Source organism: Equus asinus, chromosome 22 (assembly GCF_041296235.1).
Source record: "Equus asinus isolate D_3611 breed Donkey chromosome 22, EquAss-T2T_v2, whole genome shotgun sequence".
NCBI lineage: Eukaryota > Metazoa > Chordata > Mammalia > Perissodactyla > Equidae > Equus > Equus asinus.
In genome coordinates this window covers 57246119-57264995 of record NC_091811.1, presented here as the reverse complement: position 1 = coordinate 57264995, position 18877 = coordinate 57246119, and the positions used below count along the sequence as shown (strand labels likewise).

Genomic DNA, 18877 nt, shown 5'->3' with positions numbered 1-18877 from the left:
AGTCGGTTCACAAGGGACTCAGATCTGTGGCTGTGGGAATGGAGCAGAAAGCTATTTTGCAGTATGTGCCAACAGCCTATTAGTAACTCTGAAATGTATGCTGTATTTGAATATTGCTATGAACTCCTGCATAAATAAGAATTATTTTTCGAGTATGTCTGATTCCAAGCACCTGAGATTTGTGCTGTACCAAAGAATCCCAAGCATGGACACAGATCCTAGGGGTGATAGAATCGCCGTATTATAATACTGGACTCCCAGTTAAGAATCGCTGCAAAAGAGCGCAATCCATTGCTACTATGGTTTAAGATTCTGTAGCTCAAAGTGTGGGTCCACATAAAGATTAGAAGGCTGTGCTGTTTTAGGTTAATTGATGGACAAAGAGATGGAGAAACAAGAGCACAGACAAGGCAAGAAAAAGTTGAATAGCACACTTTTTAGAGGCTCTATGACAGTTTCAAGGTGCAGAAATGGGATGACATACTTTTCCCTTGCCAAAAGTTGGTTGTTGATTTGTCTCTATGCTTAAACAGTTGTTTCTCTGAAAAGACTATTCATTGAGGTTGGTTCTGGACAGCGAAAAACATGGGACAGCTAAAGGAGCCTTTTGAAATGTGTATAAAGAGAGGGATGGAATTAATGCTATGAATATTAAAGGCTAGCTCATTGATTAATTTCAGGTTGTATTAACAAACAGACTAGGAGTGTTAACAGGAAAGAAACAGGTTTTAGAATATTGGTAGGAAAGTAAATTATTTAATCAAAATAAATAGATTCTATTTTGGTACAATCACAGTATTTAGCAGCAATTCTAATCTTCTTGATGTTGCAGTCTGGACCTTTCAGCTATCAGTATTGTCTGAAATTTTCTCTACATTTTAAAATATTAAAATCCAAATTGAGTTAAAATTCTATTGAAAGTGCATTAAATCATTCGTTTAAAAATTATGGAATACATGCTACGAGTTGCACAGTTTCTGTAGCAAGAAGGGATCTAACAAAGATAGAACAAATCTCATGTTCTTGGAATTTCCTAGTGACCCAAATGACCCTAAGAATATTAAGATATTCTTGAACTTCTGGAATGTCTCCATATATAGTATCGATGTGAATTCCTGATAATTTTAATAAAAACCACATGAAATAATTCCTTGAATGAAGAACATCAGTGCCTCTTCTCAGGGGAAGGGTGCTGAAGTTGGGGACTGAGGTGGGAAAACTAAAGAGAACATGCCACACTCCACCGTCTCTCTTAGAAGAGGAGCGAATCTTTAGACACGTGGTAGGTGGTTTCAACTTTGAAAAAAAGGGGAAGCAGAAAGTCAAACAACTTCAGTATCTAAAAATATTAAATGGGGAGCACATTCAGGACAATAGGAAAATATGTAAGGACCTAAAAGCAAGAGATCCAGAAGAGAGATTGCTAGAGAAAAACCAACAAGTGAACAACAACAGTGGGTGAAGAATTACTTTGAAAGTAAAGTAAGGGCTAGTTCAAAGGCCAGAGGAAAAGTCTGGAAAAGGAGGACTTACAAAGTTTACAATTGTGATTTTTCAGGCCTTTTGTGTAAGAATGCACTCAAAATTACAGTGCAATTTGAAACAAATGTGAAAATTAAAATGTTGAACCAACTGGCAAAAATAGGCAGTAAAGAATATAGCTTAGTCTCAGTACATGGAGAACTCTGTTTCGTTTCTTCAGTTCACATTTGCATAATACTCTATAGATGCCAGACATAAGGGAATGTGAGGATATGTAAAATATAGCCTCTACTTTGGAGAAGTTTCCAGAAACACAGAGGAGAAATATAAGCCTTCTGAAGTATCCAGTATGTATATTCTGAGACAGGGTGGGTAACAGGTGCTTGGAAATAACACAGGATCATAATCTCACATACTCTGGGTGGGTCAATGAAGATTTCCTTGAAGAACTTCTACCTGAGGAGAACCCTGAAGGACCAAGAGCCATTAGTCAGTTACAGGATGAGCCCTTGCAGAGGGGATAACATGTAGAAAATTTTAAGAACTGCAAGTAGTCAAGGTTAGTGGAACTTAAATTTTGAGGAAGAAGGGTGAGGACCTTGAAAGTGATGAGGTGGGGAAATAAGGAAGGTCCTCTCCATGAAGAGCTTTACAGGCAACAAAAAAGAGACTAATCTTTACGAAGCAACAGTCAACACTGGAGGAGGAGAAGGCTTGGAGAGGGAGCAAGATTTCACTTTGAGCGTACAGCATGTGACGTGTCTGTGGAGCATCCAACTGGTGGTGAATACTTAGCAATGATCTTCATGCGGCAATCCATCATACAAATGACAATCAATTGCACTGAGTGACATCTCCCTTGGAGAATATGGAGTAAGAAAAATAAAAACCAGAAAACAATAATGGAGAGGTCTCAAGACAGAATATCGGGGAAGAGCAGTATTTGACAGATGAACAGAGAATGAGGAGAGTGTGCAGGACACTAGAAAGGGAGATGTAGAGTTAGAAGGAATATCAGAGTGACGGCAGAGAATCCACTTGAAGAGGGACTGAACTTTAATTAGAAAAGTGTTATGGAAATGCCACAAAATAGCTACAAAAATGTGCCACTGGCTTCAAAAGTGATATAGCTCTTGCAGACGTTAGAAAGCAGTGGGGGGTTGGCAGTGAAAATCAGGTTGCAGAGGCTTAAAGTTAAACTGAATAGGGGTAAGATGAGAAGGTGGAGACACTAATACCTTTTCAAAGGAACTAAAAACATAACGAAAAAAGGCACAGCCTGGAAGACTATATTCAGTGACATTACATGTCTTTTCAGCTTAAAGGACTTTGAGAGAAATGGGACCACAGTCAGTTAAGTGAAATAGAACATGAATGCATATGAGGATATTCCTTTTGTAAATAACTGGAATACAACATTTTCTCATACTATAGATAAAATAGTTGTACATCAAACCATCTATGAACTAAAAATAACAAATACCAACAGAAAAGAATAAGAAGACAAAGGAAAATCTCAGGATTCAGAGCTATGTTTTGTTGTCATTGGTGTTTGTTTGAATTCCAGGAGAAATGCATCTTACCCTTATAACAATCCTTTGACAGTAACAATTGAAGAGAATTCATGGTCTTAATTATCTGGATATGTCCTATATCCAAGGTTTGTCTTGGATAAAGACCGTTTAAGTACACATGAAATAACATCATGTTGTTTTCCTCTAACTTATTTGTAAACCCAATCCGTGTAATGAATTACAATCAACTAAATTCTTAAATTTTGAGGGGTGAAGATTATCCGAGAAAAAGATGGATTGTTTACTACAATCTGAATCCAGAAGGAATAATCTGCTGCTCATACACGTAAAATTCGGGAAGGCCATTGCAATTGTGGCAATATTGATTATCACGAGAAAGGAGAAAATAAATGTGGAGTAATTTGCTTGACTTTTATTTGCAGTCTTGTATTACAGAATTTGAATATCTACCTCCTCATTAAATCTCTTTGATGTTTTACATGCTGGCTGCCTAGAATTCAAAAGTCGGTGATGAGAAACCACACAGCAATAACAACTTTTATCCTGCTGGGACTGACAGATGACCCACTACTGCAAATCTTGATTTTTATCTTTCTATTTCTCACCTACTTGCTGAGTGTAACAGGGAATCTTGTTATTATCACTCTCACATTGGTGGACTCCCATCTTAAAACGCCTATGTACTTTTTCCTCAGAAATTTTTCCTTCTTAGAAGTTTCATTTACCACTGCCTGCATTCCTAGATTTCTGTACAGTATATCAACTGGGGACAATAAAATTACCTACAATGCTTGTATAAGTCAACTATTTTTTGTTATTCTCTTTGGAGCAACAGAGTTTTTTCTCCTGGCAGCCATGTCCTATGATCGGTACGTTGCTATCTGTAAACCCCTTCATTACATGACCATCATGAACAATAGGGTGTGCTCCTTATTAGTCATCTGCTGTTGGGTGTCTAGCTTGATGATCATTCTCCCACCCCTTAGCCTGGTTCTCCAGCTGGAATTCTGTGACTCCAATGCCATTGACCATTTTGGCTGTGATGCGGCACCCCTCCTAAAGATCTCATGCTCAGACACCTGGGTAATAGAACCAATGATTACCCTCGTGGCTGTATTTGCACTCATCATCACCCTAGTGTGTGTGCTGCTGTCCTACACATGCATCATCCGGACAATTCTGAGATTCCCTTCGGTCCAACAAAGAAGAAAGGCCTTTTCTACCTGCTCATCCCACATGATTGTGGTTTCCATCGCCTATGGAAGCTGCATCTTCATCTATGTCAAGCCCTCGGCAAAGGACCAGGTGGCCATAAATAAAGGAGTTGTGGTGCTCAGTACTTCTGTTGCTCCCTTGTTGAACCCCTTCATTTACACCTTGAGGAATAAGCAAGTGAAGCAAGCTTTCAATGACTCCATAAAGAGGATTATATGTCTCTCAAACAAATAGAAGTTCTGATGAATCAGAGTAAATGAAAGAAAATTCCTCTAAATATTTATCTAAAGTTTCTAACTTATTTCATTATGTTGTGCCTATAATTTAGTTAGATTAACCTCCTCAAAGACATTCAATACTGCATCCTAGTCTCACCTTAATCAAATTCCTTCATCTTTCAAACAAATTCATACGTTGTATTTTCCCTCATTGTGAAACTACAAAATATATTTCTGAGTAATTAAACTTGTCTTCATTTGTGACCTAGTCTTTTCTTCAATGCTCTAGGGAAGGAAGGAAAGTAATAATATTTTAAAGTAGGTAAATTATATAGAAGATACATTATATAGTTATAGTACTAACTTCTTTCTCCAAAACAGTTATCAAAATTAATATCATAAAGCTAAGAATAAAAAAATAGAAAAGAACAACAGCAATGATGTATTAAAAATAAATTTAAAAAATAAGGCATTCCAGGCCTATTAAAATAATAAAAACAACAACATGAAATTTGAAACATCAACGGGAGTTCGGGAATAATCAGAACTGAAGATAGGGAAACATCTTTACAATCACTGATAAGATGTATTAGCAATTTATTTACATTCATTAGAGAACTTCCATTCAAAGTCATACACATAAATAAAGCAAATTTAAACATAACTGTGCTTGTTATGGGCTACAAAGTCAGAATAGATGCATAAGAGTGAACTGGAAAACCAAATTTAAATACTGATGGAATAAGACAGCTATTCACATCAACACAAGGCTAACTGAATAATTGAGAGGATACCAAGGGTATCTAACAGGAAGTAATAGGAAAAAATAAGAAATTACAAAAGGTATTAAATACTGGAATTATAATCAAGGGGAAAATTGAAGACAAATCCTAACTTGAAGAACTTAGAGTTTGAAGCAAGTAACAGTGTGCTTGCCAATGAAAAAAGAAAAAGAAAAATAAAAGAAAGAAAGAAAGAAAGAAAAAGAAATGAAAACGAACTTCCACTGATAATGCTCCCACGTTTTAAATTATTATCTTTGAAAGCAAATAATTACTTCTACTGGCTAACAGAAACGACAAAGAATTAATTTTTTAAAACTTTTTTAAAACATTACCTGCTATATTAAATTAAAAACTCAGGGACTACTTACTTTAGATTTTAAAAGTGGGCTTTGAAACAACAGTTAACATTCTTTAAATTATTTCTATTGGCATAATTTTGAAAATAACTGTCGTTTTGAACCTCCAATCGTATGTGAAACTGCTTTCAAACTTTACTATTAAGGTCCTTACCAATCCTGTAAATATGTTTTTAGCTGTATCAAAATGTAGACAGAAGAAAATTGAGTAATATATCATAGGTAGCAAATAACGGAGACTGAATTCTGATTTCAAGTCACGTTCAATCCGCTGGAATACACTACCTTTCAAGCAGCTGTGTCATTTTTGTGGCAGAGGGATGGGAAAGGACCCTGTAATTGGATGCATAGAAGCTGATGGAGTAGTAGAGATCTCTCTCTGCAATAATATGCTCTTAGTTTATCGACGTGTCTGTTTATCTCTGTTTACTAAATTGCTTTATTGACACCAGAGAAAAAAATTGTTGTCTAAGTATTTCAGAATTTATGTAATGAATTTTATGTGCCATAATCTGTCTTATTGTAGCATATTGAAGATTTTATATTTTGATAAGGAGAAAGAAGATGAGGTGAAATTGCAGTTATCATCTCCCTGCCAAATTTGAAGCATATTCATTATCAACATGACCTCATGCAGCATTCGCCAAAGAGCTCTCATGTCCTGAAATCACTATAAGAAATACCTGAATAAAGAAATATGCACAAGAGACTCTAAAATAGTCATTATCGAGACCAAAGCAGTTATGTGCCATTTAGTAATGTGTTTAATTTAATGTTAATAGTCATTGAATATAACTATTATATTTGATATATTTACTAAATAACTTTATGCTTAATTTAGATAATGTACTATTAAATTTATAAATTGAAACACGAAAAAGTTCAGGACATCAATATCTAAAATTGAAGAGACAGGAGTACGAGCCAAGAAACTGAGCCAAAGAGCATTACTCCAATCTTCTTGACATGCGGAGTTTAAAGTCTTATATCAACAAATAAATGAAAAAATAATAATAAATAGTAGTTAATATCTTAAACATTGAAATTTCACTCAGGATTGAAGAGTAGCATTCTTTTAAACTGGAGAAGAAAGATGCGCAGTGGTGGGAGTATTATAGTTTCAAATAAAAGAAAGCAAGCTGCTAATCCTGAGCAGCTGCACGGCCTTAGGGTTGTTTACTAGTGCTTTATTTTTTTCCTTGTGTGGGTATCATGTTTCTCTGATTATTTGTGATCCTTGTGGACTCATTGGTGTCTATAAATTTGAAGTAGGTACCTCTTCCAGTCTTTATAGACTGGCTTTGGCAGGAAAAACCCTTCACCAGCCCTCCGCCCAGAAGTTCTGGGCTCACCATCTGGTGGGTCCAAGGGTGGGCTTGCTGCTGAAGACCTCAAGTGGGCTGGCTTTCTGACTGGCTCAGGAGGTACGAAGGCCTGCTGCTTAGGTCCACAGGGTCTGACCTGGAGCCTGAGTCTCCATGGGAGTGACTGGAGCGTGTGTCCACTGATGTAGGACTGGCATCTGATTCCATTATGGCAAATCTGGGACCTGGGTCCACGGGGCAGATCTGGAACCTGTGCCCATGGGGGTAGCCTGAAGCTTGAATCTACTGGGGGCTGACCTGGTGTTGGGTTGGGCCTGGTTTCCTGAGTCTATGGGGGTCAGCCTGGTGCTGGAGTCTGCTAGGGTGGTATGGCACCTATGTCCATGGGGACAGGACTGGTCTGGGAGTGTGGTGTTGGTCCTGGAGCCTGGGTCTATAGGGGGTAGGCCTAGAGCCTGGGTTTGCAAGATTTGGCCTGCTACTTGGGTGGGCTGGGAGCCTAAGTCTCCTGGGGCATTCCTGAAGCCTTGAAACGCAGGGAAGTTTTGGAGCTCAGGGCCTCAGGAGCCATGTGGTTCTAGAGTGGCCTGAAGCCTAGAACTGTGGAGTCAGCCTGGTGCTGGGGCAGGCCTGAGGCTGGGGTTGTGAGAGCTGGTCTGGAGCCTGGGGCCTCAGGGGCTGGACTGGTGCTAGAGCAGGTGCCAACATGCAGCCTTGGGCTGGGGGGGGCTGGCCTGGCACTGAAGTTCACTGGGGCTGGCGTCCCCAGTGATGTCAGTTGCTCACTTCACTCTCCTTGCCCCACAGGGAAATTTTTTCTCTCCATCTTGCACTACCTGGGCTTAGGGAAGGGTGACACAGGTCATGTGAGATTGTCCTTCCTACCCTCTTCCATATGCCTTTTCTTATATTTGTGCTCAATGCATGGGCTGTCGTCTCTCAGTTGGAACCCTTGGCTCTTGTGAAGGCATTTTTGTGCATGGACAGTTATTCAAATTTATGTTTCTGTGAGGGGATGAGGACAGGAAACTCCTATCGTACCATCTTGCTGATGTCATAGTTATGGTTACCTTTTGCTTTCTGTTTCTTGTCTTACCATCATTTTAATTTATCCCAGGAGTTTTAATGTCATTTATTTTTCTTTCTTTCCTCATTTAGTTTTAATTAAATATATTTTTGTTTGTTTCTGTTAACTTATTAACTCTACATTTAGCCATTTTCTTTGGTTGTAAAGCTAACTTTGGTTATGTAGTAAGGTGGTGTCCTCCTGGTCTTGCCACACTGATTATTTTAATTTTTCAGTTAGGTAATAATTTGAGAATATATATATATATAAACTGTTTCTCATCAAACATTTACCCACTAGTTTTCGCCTCTATTGAGATTTTCTAACTCTATCATTCCTTCTATGCTTGCTAGTTCACATTTTACCATAAGAAAGGGCTTTCTTTTGTTGTCTTTTATTTATTTACTCATTTTTATATCAGTAACACTTTTACATATTTTTTTCTTATTCTATGTGTTATAATACATTGTTCTATTTATCATCTGATTCTCAGTTTTTCAAGATGTATCCAACTGGAGCACCCTTAAGCTGGCACTGTGTCTTTTTGATAAGCTTCCATCACTTGAAAAATTACTCAATGTACTCAAGAAGTTTAATATTGCATCCTGTGTCAAATTCTGGATATTGTTTCCACATATAATTCAGTTACATGGGTTGATCCAGATTTTGACCAAAAGAACAAAAATGAATTTTGTGAAGAAGTAAAGCAAATTGACATTGCATGTCATTTGTGAAAACATTTACAAGCATGCAAATAAGAAAATGTGGCATTTAAATTTCTCAATAAGTTGCTATTTTATGAGGAAAACAAATGTGCACAGTTTAGCTTAAGGTAGTGATTTTTATATATTAAGAGTCTTGTTTTTTTGAGCTGCTATTCCTCCAGTAATGAGAATAAGCAGAAAATATTCAAACAATTTAAAAATGCATAAAATAACTTTGAAATATTGTTTTATAGTACAATACTTAGAATTAACATATTATACCAAGTATTTATTAATGGATCAAATATGTGCCATTAGTAGAACTGGAAATATTCCAATTTTCACTTTAATAACTATTTTGCTTTAATTTGTTATTTGTGGAAAAAATTGCAGTGTCTTTTGAAATCCCATATGTGACTAGTTGTTATTCTAATCTTTTCTTTCCAAATAAAGGATGCTTTGTGGTAGGGAAATATGTGAGGGAGGCATTATATAGGGATAATTTTTAATCTTGTCTAGTTTGTATGAGAAAATAGGTATTACTCAAATATTGATTTTCCATGCTTATTAATCTGTAACATGATATAATTACACTGGGATATGAAGGTTAGAATCATATGTCTAGATTTTAGCATAGCTTTTCTTAGTTAAAATTATTGAAAAAAGATCATTATTGCATTTTCATAGTGCAAATGTCCTTTATCTCTTGATCTGGCAGGAGAAAACTTTATTCATCTGTAGTTTATAAATTATATTCTTTACACTTTTCTGAGATATTTACATGACTGATAAAAATTTGAAGCTTGTTTAAAATCTAAGACCATACGTTTTTCATTAAGATAGGTGCCTTTAGATAGCAGTGTTAACTGTAAAAATTCATTTAATTCTCCTATATCTGGAAATTTACTTATGAACCTTCCCTCTTCTAATTAAACATTTTATTTAAAATAAATGTATTAAAATCTCTTTATAATGACTGAATAAAGGATTTTGATAAGCGTCCAGATTTAAAATCTAAAGCTTACCACATCTTTTCTAGGACTGTTTTATCTACTAATACTGTATTTAATTTTATACAGGCTTATATGATTTTTGTTAATTCACCCTTTTGCATGCAATCTGTATGTCACATTCTCATGCTTCCACCATTTTCTCTCTGCTAGCCTCAATTTTGGCTGCTTTACGGCTTGCCTTTCCGAGATGAGTGCAAAATCTGTCACTTTAGATGTCAACATTTGATTTTTCTCAGCTTTATGCTTAGGAGCCTATTACTTTGTGTTCTTGGATGAAGAGTTGGCACAATAAATTGAATATAAGTCCTCTCTGTCTTTGATTCCCTGTGATTTTTCTAAACTAAGAAGCACTATCACCAAATACATCAGCAGTGCAATCAACATTTTTCTTGTTAGTAATTCTACCTTCTCCTTTCACATTTCAATCTCCCTTCTGAACAAGACAGGGATTTCCACAAAGTGGGCTGACAATCATGAAGTTAGGGTTCTGAAGGCTCTCAGAGCTTCTAATCCAATCTAAACTTTTTTTATATTCCTCTCCAAAACTGCTTTGTTTTATTGAGGTAAAATTCACGTAACATAAAATTCACCATTTTAATAATTTTACAGTGTACAATTCAGTGGTTATTAGAACATTCACAAAGTTGAGCAGTCATCACCATTATCTAATTCTAGAACATTTTCATCACCTCAGAAAGAAACTCCATATCTATTAAGCAGTGACCTCAATTACTCCTTTCCTCTAGCCCCTGGCAACCATTAATCTGTTTTTTGTCTCCATGGATTTGCCTATTCTGGTCACTTATAAATTGAATCTTACAATATGTGTGACATTTTGTGTCTGACTTCTTTCACTTAGCACAATGGTTTCAAAGGCCATCCTTTTGTAGAATATACTGGTATTTCATTCCTTTTTATGGCTGAATAATACTCTATTGCATGGATTTTCCACATTTTGATTATCCATTCATTAGCTGATAGACATTTAGGTTGTTTCCAATTTTTGACTATTATGAATAATGCTGCTATGAAGATTCATGTGCATGTTTTTGTTTGAACCACAGCACATTTAGATATACTTTCTAATATTTAGAAGACCTGGTTGCCCCACTCACCTGCAATCCTGAGAGAGCTGACAATAGCCTTAGAGGCCAGAGGTCTACAGCAATTGTAAGCCCCTGAGCCTAGCAACCAACCACACTGGGAGTCTATTCACTCACAGAAAAACTGCAATAGGAATGTGCAGCCAACTGTGCTGGGGCTCCCCATGCCTGATAAAGTGACTGAAGGGACCATAGAAGCCACATGTAGTTGAGCATTATAACCAGCTGGGTAGGGGATAGCCTAGCCTCCTTGAGCACCTGCAGCAAGAGCAGCCCTACCACAACAGAGGGACACACATAGCTCATACAGGGGACACTCCTGGAACATTTGGAGCTGGTGATGAGAGGTCAACACACTGCTGGGCCTCATAAGGTATCTCTTACATAAGGCTACTTCTCCAAGTTCAGGAGAAGTAGCTGACCGACCCAATACATAGATATAAGCACAAAGAAAAAGACAAAATGATGAGACAGAAGAATACTTTCCAAGAAAGGGAACAGGACCAAATCGCAGAAAAAGAACTAAATGAAGCAGAGATATACAATCCACCTGACAAAAAGTACAAACTAATGAGCATAAGGATGCTCATTGATTTTAGGAGAAGAATGGATGAACTCAGAACTTCAACAAAGAATTGGAAAATATAAAAAGGAAACAATCAGAAATGAAGAATACAATACTGGAAATGAAAAATTCACTACAGATACTTAGTAGCAGAGTAGATGATACAGAGGAATGGATCAACAAGCTGAATAAAAGACTAGAAGAAATCACCTAAGCTGAACAGAAAAAAGAATTAAACAGAATGAGGCCAGTCTAAGGGGCCTCTGGGACAACATCGAGTGCACTAATATCCTTATTATAGGTGTCCCAGAAGGAGAAGAGAGAGCCAAAGGGGCAGAGAATCTATTTGAAGAAATAATAGCTGAAAACTTTCCTAACCTAAGGAAGGAAACAGGCACCCAGGTATAGGAAGCACAGAGAGCATCAAACAAGATAAACCCAAAGAGGCCCATACCAAGAAATATTATAATTAAAATGTCATGAAATTAAAGATAAACAGAGAATCCTAAAAGGTGCAAGAGAAAGACAATAAGTTACATACAAACGAAACCCTGTAAAGCTATCAACTGACTTCGCAGCTGAAAACTTACAGGCTAGAAGGGAGTGGCACAATATATTTAAAGTGCTGAAAGGAAAAATCCTACAGTCAAGAATGCTCTACCTGGCAAGGTTATCATTCAGAATGGAAGGAGGATAAAAGTTTCCCAGCAAAGCAAAAACTAAAGGAGTTTATCACCAAGAAATCAGCCTTACAAGAAATGCTGAATGGACTATTTAAGAGGAAAAGAGAAGACCACATATAGGAAGAATAAAATTTTCAAAAAATAAATAAAGAAAATCACTACTAAAGGCAAAAATACAGTAAAGATAGCAGATCAACCACCTATGAAGCTAATAGAAAGATTGAAACATAAAAGTACTAAAATTATCTGTTTCTGTGGTAAGAGGGTAAGAGATACACACATACAAAACAGAGGTTAGATATGGTATCAAAAACATAAAATGTGGGAGGAGGGGAGTAAAAGAGTAGAGCTTTTAGCAAGAGGTTAAACTAAAGAGACCATCATCTTAATATACATTACTATATATGAAGGTTATTATATATGAAGCTCCTGATAATCACAAACCAGAAACCTATAATAAATACACAAAAAATTAAGAGATGAGAACCCAGCATAACATTAAAGAAAGCCATCAAACCACAAGAGAAGAGAGCAAGAGAAGAAGAAAGGAACAGAGAAGAACTACTAAAACAGCCAGAAAAAAAGTAACAAAATGGCAATGGGCACATTCTTATCAACAGCTACTTTAAATGTCAATGGACTAAGTCTCCAATAAAAAGGCATAGCGTGTCCGATCAGATAAAAAAACAAGACCCATGTATATGCTTCATACAAGAGACACACTTCAGACCTAATGACACTCACAAACTGAAAGTGAAAGGATGGAAAAAGATACTTCATGCAAATGGCAATGAAAAGAAAGCTAGGGTAAGAATACTTATATCAGACAAAATAGGTTTTAAAACAAAAACTAAAATAAGAGACAAAGAAGGGCACTTCATAACAATAAAGGGAACAATCCAACAAGAGGATATAACACTTGCAAATATCTATGCACCCAACATAGGAACACCTGAATATATAAAGCAATTATTAACAGATTTAAAAGGAGAAATAGACAGCAACACAATATTAGTAGACTTTAGCACTCTACTTACACCAATGGAAAGATCATCCAAACAGAAGATCAATAAGGAAACATTGGCTTTAAAAGACATGTTAGACCAAATGGACTTAGTAGACATATGCAGAACATTCCATCCAAAAATCAGAATACATATTCTTTTTGAAAGCACATGGAAAATTCTCCAGGATAGATCACATATTAGGCCACAAAACAAGTCTCAATAAGTTTAAGAAGATTGAAATAAAACAAAGCATTCTTTTGTGATCATAACGGTATGAAAGTAGAAATCAACTACAGGAACAAAATCGGAAAAGACACAAATATGTGGAGATTAAACATCATGTTACTGAACAATGATGATGTCAAAGGAGAAATCAAAAAATTCCTGGAAACAAATGAAAAGGAAAATGCAGCATGCCAAAATTTATGGGATATGGCAAAAGTGGTTCTAAAAAGGAAGTTTATAGCAATACAGGCTCACTTCAATAAATGAGAAAAACCTCAAATAAATGAACTAATGCTCTTCCTAAAGAAACTGGAAAAAGAAGAATAAACAAAAACCCTAATCAGTAGAAGGAAGGAAATAATAAAAATCAGAGCAGAAATAAAAGAAAGAGATTAAAAAAGTAGAAAAAATCAATGAAATGAAGAGCTGGTTCTTCAAGAAGATAAACAAAATTGACAAACTTTTAGCTAGACTCACCAAGAAAAAAGTGAGATGGCTCAAGTAAATAAAATCAGAAATAAAAGAGCAGAGAATACAATGGACACCTCGGAAATACAAAAGATTAAAAGAGAATACTACAAAAAGCTATATGTCAAAAAATTGGATAACCTCGAAGAAATGCATACATTCTTAGAACCATACAACCTTCTAAAACTGAATCAAGGAGAAATAAAGGGGCTGGCCGGGTGGGGCAGTGGTTAAGTTTGCAAGCTCTTCTTCGGTGGCCTGGGGTTCGCTGGTTCAGATCCTGGGTTTGGATCCTGGGTGCTGACATGGCACCGCTTGTCAAGCCATGCTGTGGCAGGCATCCCTTATATAAAGTAGAGGAAGATGGGCACAGATGTTAGCACAGGGCCAGTCTTCCTCAGCAAAAAGAGGAGGATTGGTGGTGGATGTTAGCTCAGGGTTGGTCTTCCTTGAAAACAAAAAAAAAAAGAGCAAATAGAGAATTTGAGTAGACCAATCACCAGAAAGGAGATTGAAACAGTAATCAAAAACCTCCTAAAAAATGAAAGTCCAGAGTCAGATGGCTTCCCTGGTTAATTATACCAAACATTCAAAGAAGGCTTAATACCTATCCTTCTCAAACTCTTCCAAAAAGTTGAAGAGGAGAAGCTTTTTAACTCATTCTATGAAGCCAACGTTACCCTGATACCAAAACCTGACAAGGATAACACACAAAAAAGAAAATTATAGGCTAATATCACTGATAAACATTGACGCAAAAATCCTCAATAAAATACTAGCAAATTGAACACAGCAAAACATTAAAAGATCATGCACCATTATCAAGTGGAATTTATTGCAGGGATGGTTCAACATCTGTAAAGCAATCAACGGATACACCACATTAACAAAGTGAAGAATAAAATCACATGATTATCTCAATAGATGTAGAGAAAGCATTTGACAAGAGACAGCATCCATTTATGATAAAAATTCTGAATAGAATGGATAAAGAAGGAAAATACCTCAACATAATAAAGTCAATATATGACAAATTCATAGCTAATATCATTCTCAATGGAGAAATCTGAAAGCTGTCCTTCTAAGAACAGGAACCAGACAAGGATGCCCACTTTGACTACTCTTATTTAACATAGCATTGGAAGTGCTAGCCAGAGCAAGCAGGCAAGAAAAAGAAATAAAAGGGATCCAAATTGGAAAGGAAGAAGGAAAGCTGTCACTATTTGCAAATGACATGATTTTATACATAGAAAACCCTAAAGAGTTCACCAAAAAACTTTTAGAAATAATAAATGAATAAAGTAATGTTGCAGGATACAAAATCAACACATAAAAATAAGTTGTGTTTCTATACACTGATAGTGAAGTAGCAGAAACAGATATTAAAATACAATCCCATTTACAATTGCAACAAAAAGAATAAATTATCTAGGAATAAATTTAACCAAAAAGGTGAAAGATATGTACACTGAAAACAATAAAACATTGCCTAATGAAATTGAAGAAGACACAAAGAAATGGAAAGATATTCCATGTTCTTGGATTGGAAGAATTAGCATAGTTAAAATGTCCATACTTCCTAAAGCAATCTACAGATTCAAAACAATCCCTATCAAAGTTCCAACAACATTTTTCACAGAAACAGCACAAAGAATCCTAAAATTTATATAGAACACGACCCAAAATAGCCAAAGGAATTCTGAGAAAAACAACAAAGCTGGAGGTATCACTGATTTCAAAATCCCTGATTTCAAAATATACTACAAATCCATAGTAACCAAAACAGCATGGTACCAGCACAAAATCTGACACATAGATCAATGGAACAGAACTAAGAGACCAATAATAATCCCACACATCTACAGACAGCTAATTTTTGACAAGGAGGGAAAGAACATACAATGGAGAAAAGAAATCTCTTCAATAAATGTTGTTAGGAAAACCAGACAGCCACATGCAAAAGAATGAATGTAGACCATTATCTTACACCATAAACAAAAATTAACTCAAAATAGAGTAAAAGCTTGAATATAAGACCTGAAGCCATGAAACTTCTAGAAGAAAACATAGGCAATATGCTCTTTGACATTGGTCCTAGCAGCATATTTTCATACTTTCAGCATATTTCATGTCTCACCAGGCAAGGGAAACAATAGCAAAAATAAACAAATGGGACTACCTCAAACTAAAAAGCTTCTGCACAGCGAAAGAAACCATCAGCAAACCGAAAAGACAGCCTAATAATTGGGAGAAGATATTTGCAAACCATATATCTGATAAAGTCTTAATATCCAAAGTATATAAAGAACTCACACATCTCAACAAGAGAAACACTAACAACCCAATTAAAAAATGGGCAAAAGATCTGAACAGACATTTCTCCAAAGAAGATATATATATGGCCAACAGGCATATGAAACGATGTTCAACATCGCTAACTATCTGGTAAATGCAAATCAAAACTACAATGAGATATCACCTCATTCCCATCAGAATGGCTATAATTAACAAGACAGGAAATAACAAGTGTTGGAGGGGAGGTGGAGAAAAGGGAACTCTCATACACTGCTGGTGGGAGTGCAAACTTGTGCAGTCACTTTGGAAAACAGTACAGAGATTCCTCAAAAAATTAAGAATAGAACTGCCATATGATCCAGCTATTCCACTGCTGGGTATTTATCCAAAGGACATGAAAACGTGAATGCATAAAGATCTTTGCACTCCTATGTTCTTTGCAGCATTATTCACAATAACCAAGACTTGGAAGTAAGCTAGGTGTCCATCAAGAGATGACTGGATAAAGAATATGTGGAATACAATGAAATACTGCTCAGCCACAATAAAGGATGAAATCTTGCCATTTGTGACATTGAGGGCATTAAGCCAAGTGAAATCAGTCAGAGGGAATGTCAAATACTATGTGATCTCGCTCATAAATAGAAGATAAAAGCAACAGCAAACACATAGAGACAGAGATTGGATTGGTGGTTCCCAGAGGCGAAGGAGGAGGGAGGAGGGCGAAAGGAGAGATTAGGGACATGTGTAGGGTGATGGATTTTAGTTAGTCTTTCGAGGGTGAACATGTTGTAGTCTACACAGAAATCAAAATTTAATGATGTACATCTGAAATTTATATAATGTTACAAACCAATTTTACTTCAATAAAAAAATCAAAATGTGAATAAATAAACCGTCAAAGAAATAGAAAATAAAATAAAATAAATTCAAGCCAAAGAAAAATTGAAAAAAGATAGACAAAATAACAAGTAAAAACTTCAATCAATGTATGATCATACTACTGATGGCTGGAAAACAAGACAACATACTCCCTAAGTTATAAGAATGAAAACAGGTGAAATCTTCCCACATGTTTTGTAACATCCAAGCTTTGTAAGAAAATACCACATAGTAGATATCAATAAAGTTTAATAATATTCTGACATTTGTGTATGAACATGAAATTCTAGAAACTCTTAATGAGTCAATTCTTGGATATTTAATAGCTTTCGGTCATTTTAAGTGAACTATTCACAAATGAAGAAATGTCTTTGTAATTTTAGCACAGCCCATAGTCCATCATGACTCCCCTTGTAAGACAAGCTAAGCCCACAACAAGAAGTTGTACAAGATTCTGAGACTGGTTGTGTTAGTCCAAAGCTGTTTTTTATAATATTTTTGCTATTTTAAACTTAAAAACAAATTCCACAAATAGTATGATACTCCATATGCCCTTTATCTAGAGTCATTGCTGTTTACATTTTGTATGATTTATTTTGTCATTCTCTCTTTCCCTCTCTCTCCATACATATACTTTATATATTATATATACTTTTTATATTTTATATATACAAATACTAATACTATAAAAATAAATATATATACACTTTTTCTGAACCATTTTATATAAGTTGGACATTGTGCCTCTTTATCTCTAACTTTTTAAGGGTATCTTTCCTAATAAGATCATAATATTCTGATCAAAATCAGAAAATCTGACATTGGTATATTATATAGTCCATAGTCCATAATACAATTTTATAAATTTCTTCAGTAACGTCCTTTGTATCTTTTTATTTCTTTCAGGTCCAGCATAATCCAGGATTACACACTGCATTTAGTTCTCATTTCTGTTTAGTTGTTTAATCTAGAACAGTTCTTCAGCCTATCTTTCACCTTATTGTCCTGAGGTTTTGGAAGAGAACAAGTTAATTGAGCTCATCTGATTTTTCTTCAAGGTGAAACTGAGGTTTTGATGTTTTTGCAGGAATAAAACAGAGGTGATGATAGATCCTTCCTAGGGTATATTATCAGCCATGTAATGTCGGTTTTCCCTGTGGTGATGGCAATTGATCGCTTGGTTAGTGTGATCTCTTCCAGATCTCTCTAGACTGCAAAGTTACTATTTTCTCCATAATAAGTAACTTCTTAGGAGATATCTTAAGACTACGTAAATATCCTGTTCCTCATGAAATTTTCATCCACTAGTTTTAGCATCCATTGATGATTTGCTAACTTAATCATTACTTCTATATTGATTAGCATATTTTACTGTGAAGACAATCTTTCTTTTCTCCTGTATATATTATTTATTGTAAGGCAGTGTTGACTCAAGTATTATTATTTTACTCAATAAGTTATAATCCATTAATATCATCATTTATTCTGACTTCCAAATTATCCAAATATGATGAGTGGGAGCCTCCTGTCTGTGTTTCTAATTTCTTTCTCTCACAGTGAGAAACTTCAGTGTCATTTTCTTCAATGCCCCACTTGCATAAGCCTAGAGTACACACAAAGAAATTATAGAATTGATAATCCACGTCACTGTGAAAAGCAAACCTAACATACAGAATTCAATTTCTTTCACAATTTTTAAGTAAAATTTACATCTAGTGAAATGCACAAATCTTAAGCAACCAATTCAATGAGTTTCGACAAATGTAAACCACATTCCTATTATTTGTCAAGATCGATCAATTAATCAATTACAGGTTTCTACTTTGAGTTGTGTGTTTCTACTTTGAGTTTTACTTTTGGTTCGATTCCCAAAGGAAAAAAATTGTCAGTTGTAGGCACCTATATGCCAGGAGACCCCTGTTAAAAATTGCTTCAATGCTTTATGGCATA

General features: G+C 35.7%; 1 protein-coding gene across 1 annotated transcript; it reads left to right on the top strand.

Moving 5' to 3' along the window:
• Positions 1–3527: 3527 nt before the first annotated feature.
• LOC106822841 (olfactory receptor 6C2-like) lies at positions 3528–4466 on the top strand. The gene has a single exon (XM_070494693.1). It carries the CDS (start codon positions 3528–3530, stop codon positions 4464–4466), a length of 939 nt encoding a protein of 312 aa, XP_070350794.1.
• Positions 4467–18877: the final 14411 nt, after the last annotated feature.